Source organism: Armigeres subalbatus, chromosome 1 (genome assembly GCF_024139115.2).
Source record: "Armigeres subalbatus isolate Guangzhou_Male chromosome 1, GZ_Asu_2, whole genome shotgun sequence".
NCBI lineage: Eukaryota > Metazoa > Arthropoda > Insecta > Diptera > Culicidae > Armigeres > Armigeres subalbatus.
In genome coordinates, this window is record NC_085139.1 from 54,583,404 (window position 1) to 54,597,553 (window position 14,150).

The following is a 14,150-nucleotide window of genomic DNA, read 5'->3' on the forward strand; positions in this document are numbered from 1 at the left end:
TTACTTCCGACATCATGAACGTCAGAACAAAATTTGAATTTGCTATCAAAACATTGTCGGAAGAGCTTTCAGAAGTGTGGAAATCGACTTCCGAACCTCAATTTGGTGCCAGCGACGTTGTCAGCGACAAAACAAGCTCGATTTTGTGACAGATGACACCGTGCAGTGGTGCATATTTATTTTATTTTTCCGTGAGAATCTCGTCCGAAGTGGGCCTTGCTGCCAGTTCATCAGCGTCATATAAACAGTTTTGGTCTAAATGCACAATATCGTTGAGGTGAATTCATTTGCTATAAAAATGTTTAGTTTCTAAATAGGAATAAAAATAAAATCTGAAAACTTCCAAGCCCATTTTCTCAGCTTGATCAAAATGTTACATACGCCGATTTGAAAAAGTACCCGAGAAATAAACAAATAAGCTGACAACTGACAACTGTTGTCAAACTGACGTGATTAGAATTGAGGGGCTTCTCAATGGTCGAGTGATTGTAATAATTGTAATCCGTCACTCCCCAGGGGTATATAGTGGTGCCCGAAAAAATGGCCACCCCTCCGTCTATGTATTCGTCAATGGTATGTCCACTTTTTCTCAATTTGACAGATTCTGTACATCGGACCTTTTGTTGACATAAGGTCGAATACACGGAATATTAAATTAACCCATTTTTTGCAATAAACGACCTTTTTCGCGAATGATCGATTTTCGTTATTTTAAAGGAATAATTGTCATTTAGGTCGAATTTTATTAATAAAATAGCATAATGCAAAAATAAAATTCAGTAATAATTTTTTTATACAGATAGAAGTATACATACTCTATCTACTGATGTAACTAACTAGATTTCTCGCTTAACTTTTCAAAAGGACCTAAGTAATATTTTTTTCATGAATTAATTTGAGTACTGCAATCAAAAGCTTACATGTTTTTCTGTTGATTGCGCTATTCAAATTAATTCATGAAAAAAATGTTACTTAGGTCCTTTTGAAAAGTTAAGCGAGATTTGTCCATTTTTGTTACATACGACCTATTCAAAAAGCAGTCTAGATTTTTTGTATATGTTTTATGTTATTTTGAAGACAACAACTATTTTTTGAAAAATTTAAATATTTTTTTCAATTGTTACGCGTAACAATTTCTCGAAGGGCCCCCACCCCCTATATTTTGCGTAACAAATCGTAACAAAAATAAAACAACCCCCCACCCCCTATTGCGTTACGTAATATTTGAACAGACCCTTATTCAATTTATTTGTTCAATTACATTCAATGTGTGAAACCGAATGCAATCAGCGTTCCCCTCGTGTGTGTTTGTTTTTATTTTGTTGATAGGAAAATTCGAGAATTCGACTCTGGTTTACAGTTTTTTGACATTTTCGAGTGTTTTTCTCGCGTTCGGTACAGTCGGGTTCGCGAAATATTGTTGGATTAATTTTCATAAAATACGGGTGAAAAAGGTGTTTTTCCATGTTTTCCTTGAGTGAAAAAGTGAAAACGTTAACCCCTTTATGCGAGTGAGTGTTTGGAACTGAAACTAGTGCGTTATAAAGCGCTTTGGGGCGAGCGGATGTAATCCCTAAAATTAGCTAATGAGAAGAAAACTCGGTTTAGGGTAGAGTGAGCTAATGTCATCATTGTGCAAAGTGTAAATTGCAAATTACAATGGTGTTGGTTGTTCTGTTGGGATTTCGGCTAACCAATTGATAACAATACACGTATTGTCTCTCATTGAACAAGTAAAAAATCATTCAATGACCAACGTCGTCGATTCAATGCTTGCGTGGTATTCGCCTTAAAGGCTGGTTTACAGTTCGGAAAACGTGTCCGCGGGATTTGTTACGGAATTTTGCTCCGGGTTTTGCCAGGGAAAATTTTCCGCCGATAAGTCTCCACTGTCAAAACATTTTCCGTGATTGGGTTTACACTTCAGGATTTTGCTTCGGGAATTGAGAATCTGCGTATCCTCGCCCGTGCTTGAGTTTACATTTCGGGGTTTTGGTTCGGATTTTTTTATACAAGAGTTGGAAAGATAACGAGAAGAGGGAGATATAGCGAGAGAAAGGGAGAGAATGAGTGAGAGAGAGAGAGCGATTGAGTAGGAGAGAAAGAGGAAATGAGTGAGCGAGTGAGTGAAAATGAGGAAGTGAGAGTGGGTGAGTAAGTCAAAGTGAGTGAGTGAGTGAACGAGTGATTGAGTGAAAGCGAGTGAGTGAAAATTCGTGAGTAAGTGAGAATAAGTGTGTGAGTGAGAATGAGTGTGTGAAAGTACGTGAATGAGCGAGAGTGAGTGAGAAACAGTTAGTGAGAGTGAATAAGTGAGTGAGCCAGAGTTAGTGAATGTGAGTGAGTGAGTGAGATTGAGCGAGTGAGTGAGAATGTGTGTATATGAGTGAGATTGAGTGAGTGAATGAGAGAGTGAATGAGTGAGAGAAGGTGAGTGAGAATGAGTTAGAGCGAGTCAGTGAGAATGAGTTAGAGCGAGTGAGTGAGAATGAGTTAGAGCGAGTGAGTGAGAATGAGTTAGAGCGAGTGAGTGAGAATGAGTTAGAGCGTGTGAATGAGAATGATTTAGAGCGAATAAGTGAGAATGAGTTAGAGCGAATAAGTGAGAATGAGTTAGAGCGAGTGAGTGAGAATAACTTAAAGCGAGTGAGTGAAAATGACTTAGAGCGAGTGAGTGAGAATGAGTTAGAGCGAGTCTCACTATGCACTATTTCTCAATTATCTCTGCTCACTTTGCACTTCTCACTTCTTAGTAATCATTTCTCACTTTACTCTTCTCAATTCCCACTTCTCACTATTCATTTCACTTCTCACAACTCATTTTTTCACCTATCATTCTTCATATCTCACTTCTCGTTAGTCACTTTTCACTTTTCTTTTCTCACTCTTCAGTTCATACTCTTCAGTTCTCACTACACTACTCAACTCTCACTTCTAATTTTATACTTCTTACTTCTTATTCTCACTACTCATTGCTCATTGCTTACTTATCCATTTTTTTCATTTCTCGCTTATCATTCGTTAGTTTTCTCTTCATACTCTTCACTTCTCGCGCCTCATTCTCACTACTCATTACACTACTCAACTCTCACTTCTAATTTTACACTTCTTACTTCTTATTCTCACTACTCATTGATCATTGCTTACTTACTCATTTTTTTCATTTCTCGCTTATCATTAGTTAGTTTTCTCTTCACACTTCTCAGATTTCTTAATTTTCACTATCCACTTCACTAAATTCTTCCCATAATAAATTTCCGTCATAGATTACACATTTTCCGTGCGGAATCAATTCAAACGGAATTGTTCCCTCGCGGGATTTGCATCTCTACACATGGGATTTTTAACCGAACACTTTTTCCGCGATTGGGTTTACACTTCAGGAAAATATTTTTTCGTGTAGACTTCGGATCCTGTCACGGTAAATGCAAATCCCGCTCCCATTTAAATTACATGGGAGACCAAATCCCGAGACACGTTTTCCGAACTGTAAACCAGCCTTAAAGGGGGAAGATAAGCAAATAGGAACATTTTTTTTTTCACTTGGAAGACAAAAAATATATAGGCCAGCTATGGTACGGATTCGGCGGAAGTTTGTGCTGATTATGTCCGGGGTAACGCTTCTTGCGTTTCTGTTCCTGTACATCATTCTGAACCACTCGATTCAATCGCAAAAACCGGTAAGTCGTAATAGTTTTGCATACACGAGAATGCACCCATAGTACATTCTGGAGAACAACAAATGGTTTTGGAAAAAAAATATAGGAATAATGATCTCTTTTTAGAACGGTTTCATGATGTTGGAGGATAAAATCAAACAGCTGGAGTCAGGGCTGAACAAACACCGGCGAGAATTCGGCGCAATGAAACACCAATTTGACACGATCCGATCAAATGGACACCGATCGAACTCCGTGGATGGGGACGAATACGGCGAGGAATCTCGATTGGATAAGGTACCGGCAGTGGCCGCTCCTCTTTTGGGAAATCGCGAAATGATCAAAGATTCAGTAATAAGTCCAAATCGCGACACGGGAGGGACTTGCTCCCTACGAACCGATATCATTCCCCAGCCTGACATACAGATGTTGGATTTGTATGACAAGGTTCCATTTGATAACATTGACGGTGGACCGTGGAAGCAGGGCTGGAAGGTGACGTACGATGAGAAACAGTGGAATCAACACCACAAATTGAAGGTGTTTGTGGTACCACATTCACATAATGATCCTGGGTGGATTTATACGTTCGAGGAGTATTACGAACGACAGACGAAGGGTATATTTGCCAACATGTTGAGGCATCTGGAAGAGAATCCCGGAATGAAGTTTATTTGGGCGGAGGTAAGCTACTTCGCGCGATGGTACGACAAGCTGGCTAATGAACAGAAGGATATTGTAAAGAAGTAAGCACGACTTGCTTCGGCATGTTTATTGTTTTATTGACGTTGTTATTTCTTTTCCAGATTACTAAAAAATCGTCAATTAGAATTTGTAACTGGGGGCTGGGTTATGCCCGATGAAGCTAATTCTCATTGGTATTCGGCTTTACTACAACTTACCGAAGGGCAGACTTGGTTGAAAACGCGTCTTAACGTTACCCCTACATCGTCGTGGTCTATTGATCCCTTCGGCGAGTCTCCGTCCTTGACGTACATCCTGAAATATTCCGGCTTCGACAATCTTTTGATTCAACGAACTCACTATATCGTGAAGAAAAACCTGGCCCTCAAAAAGCAGCTCGAATTTCGCTGGCGTCAGTTATGGGACACCACCGGCGAAACCGATCTCCTGACCCACATGATGCCATTCTATTCGTACGACGTTCCGCACACGTGTGGCCCGGATCCCAAAATCTGCTGTCAGTTCGATTTCAAACGGCTACCCCACTTCGGAGTGTACTGTCCGTGGCGAGTTCCGCCGCAGCCAATCACCGACGAGAACGTTGCCAAACGAGCCGAACTGATTGTCGATCAGTGGCGTAAAAAGTCCGTTCTGTACAAAACTCGGAGCGTCCTGATTCCACTTGGCGATGACTTCCGATACACGCAGAGCAAAGAATGGGAGGCGCAACGCGTCAACTATGAAAAACTGTTTGAGTACATCAACAACGATCCATCCCTAAATGTGGAAGCCAAATTTGGCACGTTGCAGGAGTACTTCGATTCCATTCGATCGGCCAGCAAATTTGAGGACTTCCCATCGCTCAGTGGCGATTTCTTCACCTATGCGGACGTGAATGAGGACTACTGGAGTGGGTACTACACTTCGCGGCCATACCACAAGCGACAGGATCGCATCCTGATGAACTACATCCGCTCGGCCGATATGCTGTATGCGTGGAACCTGTGGGAGGATAAGGACTGGCAATCATTGGCGGACAAGATGGAGTATGCCAGGCAGCAGTTGGCGCTGTTTCAGCACCATGACGGAATCACGGGTACGGCAGAGAATCACGTGGTGGTCGACTATGCCAACAGGATGGCAACGGCAATTGAGAACTGCAAGTTTGTGATGCAGCAGGCCGTTTATAGGTAAGTGTTGGGGCAGTTTCTCGGTGAAACGCAACAATATCCGATTTCAAATTACTACACAATTTCAAACTTGTATCTGGGGGTCTCGTAGGGTAGTTGGCTACATGCTCGCTTTATAAGTGAATGGTTATGGGTTGGATTCATAGCTCCATCAACAACCTTTCGTAAAACCGTTGAATGGTGCAGCACACTGAATTATGCTTTGTTAAACGAAGAAGAAATCGCGCCATTGTGTCATGTGGAGATTCCAAGAATCCAGATGTTGGAGTCGGGTACCCAGTCGAATAGAAATCGGTACAAGGAAGCCAGGGCAGCCGAAAAACGAACCTACTGCAGGAAAAAAAAAGAGTACGAAGAACAAGTAATTAGTGAGGCGCAGGAAAGGATGGAGCAGAACGATATACAGAGGTTTTATGCGACTGTCAGCGGCGTGCGAAGGGAGACAGCGCCATCTCCCATCATGTGCAACGACCAAGAAGGGAATTTGCTGACAGATGAAACTGAAGTGGCTGCCAGGTAAAAACATGGTGCATCGCTAAACAGAACAAACAAACAAATTTCCGCCATTGTGGGACGTAGCGCAGGCGGTCGCGCTGCAGCAAGGTACCCGGCAGAACGTGGAACGTTATAGAAGGAAGTGGAGACAGTAGACCCGCCTTTATAGGAAAAGAAACGCCGCATGGAAGAAGCAGAGTGCGAGAAGATGGAGCAGCTGCGCCTTTCTAAAGAAACACGCAAGTTCTATCAGAAGCTCAACGCATCGCGCAAAGGCTTCGTGCCGCGAGCCGAGATGTGCAGGGATAAGGATGACGGACAAAAGGTGGAAGCAGCAATACGGGGAATTTTGTTCTTTATTCAAGAGAATATCAGCCCTGGACTGGTTCTTCTCTGTGCAAAAAGAAGAGGGCACTGTTTAGAAGTGGTAGTGGATTGATGTGGCTTTTCGCTTTAATTATCGTTAATCTAACAAACAAAAGCATGTAATTTTAACTTCACTGTGATTTCATTTCATCCGTACTTACGATAGGTTTAGTTCAATAATTTCGCATTTTTTACGTATATAGGCTAGGTGTACCAGTTGTGGCTATAGCACCAGTTGTCGCACTAGTGCTTTATATGCCAAATGACCAATCAAACTAAGTTCATATCGATAAAGCATATTCATATGACACGATAACACCTTTGATTTCCTCCAAAACAAGCAAAGCATAATTGTAAAAATTGATTTTGCTTAATTTTTAACGTCCTTTGCACCAGTTGTGGCACTAGTGGTCCCAATTTGGACAGTCCCATAAGAAAACAATGGGATTTGCCAAATAAGGAACCAAAATTAAGAATAGTGCCACAACTGGTGCATGCGTTCCTATTATGGATTAATCAATTTTGAGAATAATAACAGATTTTATTGTGGTTTTCACAGCTGTTCTAAGGAGCAGGATGTAAAACCTTTCGCTTGATATATAAAGTCCACCCACATGCATTTTACTTATTTTTTTTAAAAATAGTTGTTCTTATGTATGGCGACAATTGGTACACCGACCCTAGTTTACAAGATTACGAGCTGGGAACAGCTTTCATAGTGATGGCCGATCAATGAAAGAATGTGCAGGTTGAGGATCAAAGGCCGGTTCATCAACTTCAGCATAATCAACGTCCATAGCCCACACTCCGGAAGCACTGATGATGATAAGGACGCATTCTACGCGTAGCTGGAACGTGAGTACGACAGCTGCCCAAGCCACGACGTCAAAATCATCATAGGAGATATGAACGCTCAGGTTGGCCAAGAGGAGGAGTTTAGACCGACTATTGGAAAGTTCAGCGCTCACCGGCTGACGAACGAAAACGGCCTACGACTAATTGATTTCGCCGCCTCCAAGAATATGGCCATTCGCATCACCTACTTCCAACACAGCCTCCCGTATCGGTACACCTGTAGATCACCACTGCAGACAGAATCACAAATCGACCACGTTCTGATTGATGGACGGCACTTCTCCGACATTATCGACGTCAGGACATATCGTGGCGCTAACATCGACTCTGACCACTATCTGGTGATGGTTAAACTGCGCCCAAAACTATCCGTCATCAACAATGTTCGGTACCGACGACCGCCGCGGTACGACCTAGAGCGATTGAAGCAATCTGATGTCGCCACTGCATTCACGCAGCATCTCGAGGCAGCGTTGCCGGAAGAGGGTGAGCTCGATGGGGCCCCTCTTGAGGACTGCTGGAATACAGTCAAAGCAGCCATTAACGACGCAGCGGAGATCAACGTCGGGTATATGGGTCGAAGTCGACGGAACGATTGGTTCGACGAAGAGTGCAGACAGATTCTGGAGGAGAAGGACGCAGCGCGGGCGGTCGCGCTGCAGCAAGGTTCCCGGCAGAACGTGGAACGTTATAGACGGAAGCGGAGACAGCAGACCCGCCTTTTTCAGGAAAAGAAACGCTGCCTGGAAGAAGCGGAGTGCGAGGAGATGGAACAGCTGTGCCGTTCTCAAGATAAACGCAAGTTCTATCAGAAGCTCAACGCATCCCGCAAAGGCTTCGTGCCGCGAGCCGAAATGTGCCGGGATAAGGATGGGAGCATCTTGACGGACGAACGTGTGGTGATCGAAAGGTGGAAGCAGCACTACGAGGAACATCTGAATGGCGCTGAGAGTACAGGCAGTGGAAGTCAAGACAGCGGAGGAGATGACTACGTCAGTTCAGCGGACGATGGAAGCCAACCAGCCCCCACCTTGAGGGAAGTTAAGGATGCCATTCAACAGCTAAAGACCAATAAAGCAGCTGGTAAGGATGGTATCGGAGCTGAGCTCATCAAGATGGCCCCGGAAAAGCTGGCCACTTGCCTGCACAAACTGATAGTCAGAATCTGGGAAACCGAACAGCTACCGGAGGAGTGGAAGGAAGGGGTTATATGCCCCATCTACAAGAAAGGCGACAAACTGGAGTGTGAGAACTTTCGACCGATCACCATCCTTAATGCCGCCTACAAAGTGATATCCCAGATCATCTTCCGTCGTCTGTCACCATTAGTGAATGAGTTCGTGGGAAGTTATCAAGCCGGCTTCGTTGACGGCCGCTCGACAACGGCCCAGATCTTTACTGTACGGCAAATCCTTCAAAAATGCCGTGAATACCAGGTCCCAACGCACCATCTGTTCGTTGATTTCAAGGCGGCATACGACAGTATAGACCGCGTAGAGCTATGCAAAACTGTGTGAAGATTTCGGGCAAACACTCCAGTTTGTTCGAATCGCGCCGGGGTCTAAGACAAGTTGATGGACTTTCGTGCCTGTTGTTCAACATTGCGCTAGAAGGTGTCATGCGGAGAGCCGGGTGTAACAGACGGGGTACGATTTTCAACAGATCCAGTCAATTTTTTTTTTCGTGGATGACATGCACACAGAGCTGCTTAAACAAAAAACGTACTCTTAAAGGAACTTTTGGTTACTTGGGTGTACACCCGCCTGAAACGTGAAGCAACAAAAGTTGGACTGGTGGTGAATGCTTCGAAGACCGCCTGGGAGGTAGTGTTACGATAGACGGGGATACCTTCGAGGTGGTCGAGGAATTCGTCTACCTTGGATCCTTGCTAACGGCTTATAACAATGTTAGCCGTGAAATACGAAGGCGCATCATCTGTGGAAGTCGGGCCTACTACGGGCTCCAGAAGAAACTGTGGTCAAAGAAGATTCGCCACCGCACCAAATATGTCATGTACAAGACGCTGATAAGACCGGTAGTCCTCTACGGACATGAAACATGGACAATGCTCGAGGAGGACTTGCAAGCACTCGGAGTATTCGAGAGACGGGTGCTTAGGACCATCTTTGGCGGTGTACAAGAAGACGGTGTGTGGCGGCGAAGAATGAACCACGAGCTCGCCCAGCTCTACGGCGAACCCAGTATCCAGAAGGTAGCTAAAGCCGGAAGGGTACGATGGGCAGGGCATGTTGCAAGAATGCCGGACAGCAACCCTGCAAAGATGGTGTTCGCTTCCGATCCGGAAGGTACGAGACGGCGTGGAGCGCATCGAGCAAGGTGGGCAGACCAGGTGCAAAACGACTTGGCGAGGGTGGGGCGCATTCTAGGATGGAGAGATGCGGCCTCGAACCGTGTATTGTGGTGTCAAATTGTTGATTGTTATCTGTTTAGATGTAAGCTAAATAAATAAAATGAAATAATGGGCAACGACAACAAAGAAACCCTAAGCTCATGCGGTGAAGATTTACACGATAAGGATTATACTTGAATCAATGTTCCAGGAAAATTCAGACCGATTTGTGCAGTTCGTAGTTTCTGAAATGGTGACAATAACTGTTTACTTATTTTACAAACTTTTCTTGCATTATCAAAGACTCTTAACAACAAGTCATATCATGTTTTCATATTTCCCACAGACTACTCACGAAACCATCGGTCTATCAAGCGGACCCGGCCTTCAGCTACCTGAGCATCGACGAATCACGGACAGTGGACGGCGGTGACACCTTCCGTCCCACGATCATCATTGGCGATGAGCTGCCGATCAAGCACGTGGTAGTGCACAATTCGCTTCCCTACCAGCGGCAGGAACTAGTCGAAGTCTATATTGGAAAGCCGTTCGTAACGGTGCAGGATGCCCGCACTGGGCAAACCGTCCCCGCGCAGATTGCTCCGGTGTGGTCATGGCATATGCGACCGGATGGAAGCAGCGCCCCGCAAGCTTCTAACACAAAGTTCCGACTGCTGTTCAAGGCATCCGTCCCGCCGATGGGGCTAGTTGTGTACACCATCAATTCCCGAAATAAGGCAGAGCACAGCAGCCGTGTGACGTATGCCAAAATCTCTATCATGGCACCGGCTCCTTTTACAGTTAATTTGAACGGGTACCCGGAAGAGCCAAAGTTTGGTCAACCACGTAAGATTTCGCTGAAAGTAGGTGACGTGGGTCCAGGAGCGTCCTTCAACTCCAATGGGTTGCTGAAGTCGATCTCCATTGATTCTATATCGGTGCCAGTGCATTTTGAATTCCTCAAGTACGGTATGCGTGTTTCTTCTGGCAAGAGTGGGGCATATCTGTTCCATCCGGATGGTCCGGCCACAAAAATGAGGTCGGACGATCCCGTGGTGTTGGTGGTGGAGGGACCGCTAGAGTCCAGCATCACCACTGGGTTGCCATTTGCCACACATCAGACGGTTTTGCGCGAGGACGGGGCTGTGGAGATTCGAAACTTGGTAGACATTGGCTCAAGGGAGAACACGGAGATTGTGATGCGGGTATCGACCAATATCGAAAGTGGAGAGTACTTCTACACGGATCTGAATGGGCTACAGATTATTAAGAGGAAGAGATTCGACAAGTTGCCGTTGCAAGCCAACTACTATCCGGTGCCGTCGTCGATGTATATTCAAGACGATAGTTGGCGGTTAACGATTTTGAGCGGGCAGCCTCTGGGTGGTGCGTCACTGAAGGCGGGCGAGGTAGGTTTAGTAGGATGAAACAATATTTTTAAATTCTATTCTATGATTAAACCAATCGCAGATGGAAATTATGCAAGACAGACGACTTTCTCAAGATGACGATCGAGGTCTGGGTCACGGAGTGCTCGACAACCAGCCGGTGCTGCACCTCTTCCGATTGGTACTGGAAAGCCGTGAATCGTGTACCAAATTGGACCCGGGCTATCCAGCTGGATTCCTTACACCGACGGCGTACGGAGAACTTCGGTCGCTGCTACACCCATTGGAGAAGCTCATTTTCAACGAGAACGAATGGACGGGACTGCTGCCTAGCTTCGGGGCCGATCATGAACCCTTGGAAAAGGGTATGGAGGTGGTGGCAATGCGCAATCTACCGCACGTGCGTGTCGGAAAGGACAAGCGGCCCTGCATCGGGCTGGTGGTGCATCGAACCAATTTCGAAGACTGTGGTTCGGAGGCCAGCGGAGAAGGCAATGTAAGTGACAGGGGTGACCAGCACAGCACTAGTCTTAGAACGAGTTCGTACTAAGTCAAGTAAAATACGAATTGAATGGGAAAGTACGAGCTCGTCTTATGACAAGTTAAATTAATTCGTACTTCGGATTTGTTTTGCCATATGTTTGCTCAACATTTGAACATTTTTGTATTCACAGTTGAACATAAAAAAACTGCTTGACCTGGACGACGGGCACGAGATCTACGGGTCGGCCCTTACGCTGCTCCGCAAACAGGAACCCCTCCCAGCGGACGATATCAGCTTCTGTCCGATGGACTCGAAGGCCTTCATCATTCAGCGGTAAAGCGGAAGGTAGCTGGGTGCGAGTTTATGCTTATTTAAGTCAGTTGTGAACCATACGCGCTTCTTCGCCTGGAAAGGGACTAATTTATTATAAGGATTTTCAACAATGTTGATGTTTTACCTGACGATCGACGTGTTTCTAGAAAGATTTCGTTTCGAGTTGAGTGTGATGAGTGGTGTGATGAATGTGTTTCGATTACTTGAGTTCCAGATTAATGCTAGTGGGAAGTTCAGATGCATCATTATGATACTTAAGTTAGATGAAGCTGAAGTTGGAATACCCTTAGATATTTAGCCCTACGGGAACTGCAATTGAATGTTGGGATACGGAATATAAGAACGGGTGGACTAGACACATTAGACTGCATGAGAATTGTAGCAGTAAAGCTACAATGTAGGTATTATATCTTTAGATATAAGGACACCGTAAAATCATCTAAACAAAACACATTAAAAGGGCACACAAGCACTTAAGGGTAGATTGTGCATATTGATTGGACAATAGGTGCGATTTTAATATTTTAGAATGGTAAAGAAATCCATCACATAGGAGAGAAGCACTCAACACACTATAAAAGTTAGGACCATAAGATATTACCAGCAGATAATCTCAACTCTGGCGAAGAGTAAAATAATCGCCATGTTAGTGATGAACAGCATACCAATAGGTTCATTCAAATGAATTTACATCACGCAAAAGCTGGAACAATCACAGCATGGGCATGGAGTAATATCTCTACAAGAAAATCTTACAACTTGTAAGTTTATTCGAATCACGAAGACGAAGAAAAATAACTGGAAGAATACATAAAATTTTATTACAGAAATCGTCGCAATGATGAAGGTGCCATCGACAAACCTTGGGAAAGCTGGATGCGCAAAAGTTTGGCTTCGTTCGAGTCTTACTGTTGGAAACAAAATAAGTCGTTATTAATTTGCTGACATGCAAATACAACTTACATCGTCTGGGATTCAACAAAAAAACGTGAGTACATTTTTAGATTTCAATAGAAAAACAAACAGTAAATAGCAGAGATCTATTAATTATGCTGCGCAAAAAAAAATCCATTTTCAAATCCCTCCCCCCCCCCCCTTGGAAAGTTAAAAAATTTGTAAATAGTAAGCGTGTTTCTGTATATATGTGAAAGGGCAAAAATGCCATTCAAAATGTTAAAATTTTGAACTGTCCCATAGGCAACTGCACGAACTCGAGCGGTTAGTTTTCGGGAAAACAGTCATCACAATTTGAAAAATAAAACACACGAAAAATTCTGATGTGACTTGCTAACTCCAAGTCCAAAATCCGACTCTCTCCTTTATTTACAAAAACGTTATTTATAATTACTGGCTATTGTTTACAATTTTTCTCTCATTTTCAATAATGTTGCAGAATGTTGCATGCTACCTACATTTACTCTCATGTGACATTCTGCTCCGAGAGCATTCGTACTCTCTAAATAAACAATTATTGAACAATTGAGTCAGCTACTATTTCTAGACCAGCTTATTCGCCAAGTTTTGCTTATACTTAAATATCCGTTGTTTATTTTCAACAGCGGTTGCTATTTAATAAACATAAATGGACAGGTTCCAACCTGTCCAATCTTTCCTTTTGTTCGTTTATATGACATACTTTAAATATAGAAGAAAAATGATGATTATTGCATGGCGTTTAGGGTCGCTACATCTCTTCCAACCCACTGAGCTTGAAATTAGAATTGTAAATTATCATTTCAAGTGGATAGTTGATGGTTTCGTTTCAAAACTTTACGGTTCTCCTGAAGCTATAGTTCAAACATATTCATGAAATATTCAAAAGTTGTCCTCTGATCATTAAAAAATACAAATTTTCAAGCAGTGTATATCTTTGAAATTCCTTGATACTATTTTCGTGCAATTTTCTGATTCCTCAAATTAATTTTGCTATAACTTTTTTTTTTAAATATTTTCGCTTAATCCCTCTACACATATACTTCCTCGAGAGTGTCTTACCTGATGATGCCTTCTTAACTCGCCTAGCGTCTGCTTGCTGATGCTCGTTTCTTCATCATATCTCGTGTAGATCACTTGGTCGGTTTCAGATTCCGAGTGCAGGGTATACCGCTGGTATGTTGCTTGGTTGTTTGAACTTGTAACGTAATATTGGATCTCCGTGGTGAAGTTTTTGATATATGATGTCTATCGTTTGCTGGGTGCGTAAAATTTGATCGTACCGTTCACTAGTAATAATTTGACGTGCCATCTCCGAATGTATATGTTGCTTTCCTCTGGTTGTAGTTCATGAATTTACTGCTTGCCTTATAGCAAAAATTTGTAGCTATTATAGTGTATCTCCAATAGTTT

The 14,150-nt window shown here is 43.6% G+C and overlaps 1 protein-coding gene across 2 annotated transcripts; it reads left to right on the forward strand.

Moving 5' to 3' along the window:
* The first annotated feature begins 1,366 nt into the window (after positions 1 to 1,366).
* Positions 1,367 to 12,309, forward strand: LOC134225723 (alpha-mannosidase 2). 2 transcript variants are annotated; one of them, XM_062706039.1, is made up of 7 exons: positions 1,367 to 1,511; positions 3,551 to 3,680; positions 3,786 to 4,405; positions 4,466 to 5,533; positions 9,946 to 11,008; positions 11,070 to 11,483; positions 11,662 to 12,309. In XM_062706039.1, the coding sequence occupies exons 1-7, from the start codon at positions 1,465 to 1,467 to the stop codon at positions 11,806 to 11,808; spliced, it is 3,489 nt and encodes a 1,162-aa protein (XP_062562023.1). In that variant the 5' UTR covers positions 1,367 to 1,464; the 3' UTR covers positions 11,809 to 12,309. The 2 variants fall into 2 exon arrangements, with proteins under 2 accessions (XP_062562023.1, XP_062562015.1); XM_062706031.1 differs by lacking the exon at positions 1,367 to 1,511 and having other exon boundaries at positions 3,487 to 3,680.
* The last annotated feature ends 1,841 nt before the right edge of the window (positions 12,310 to 14,150 follow it).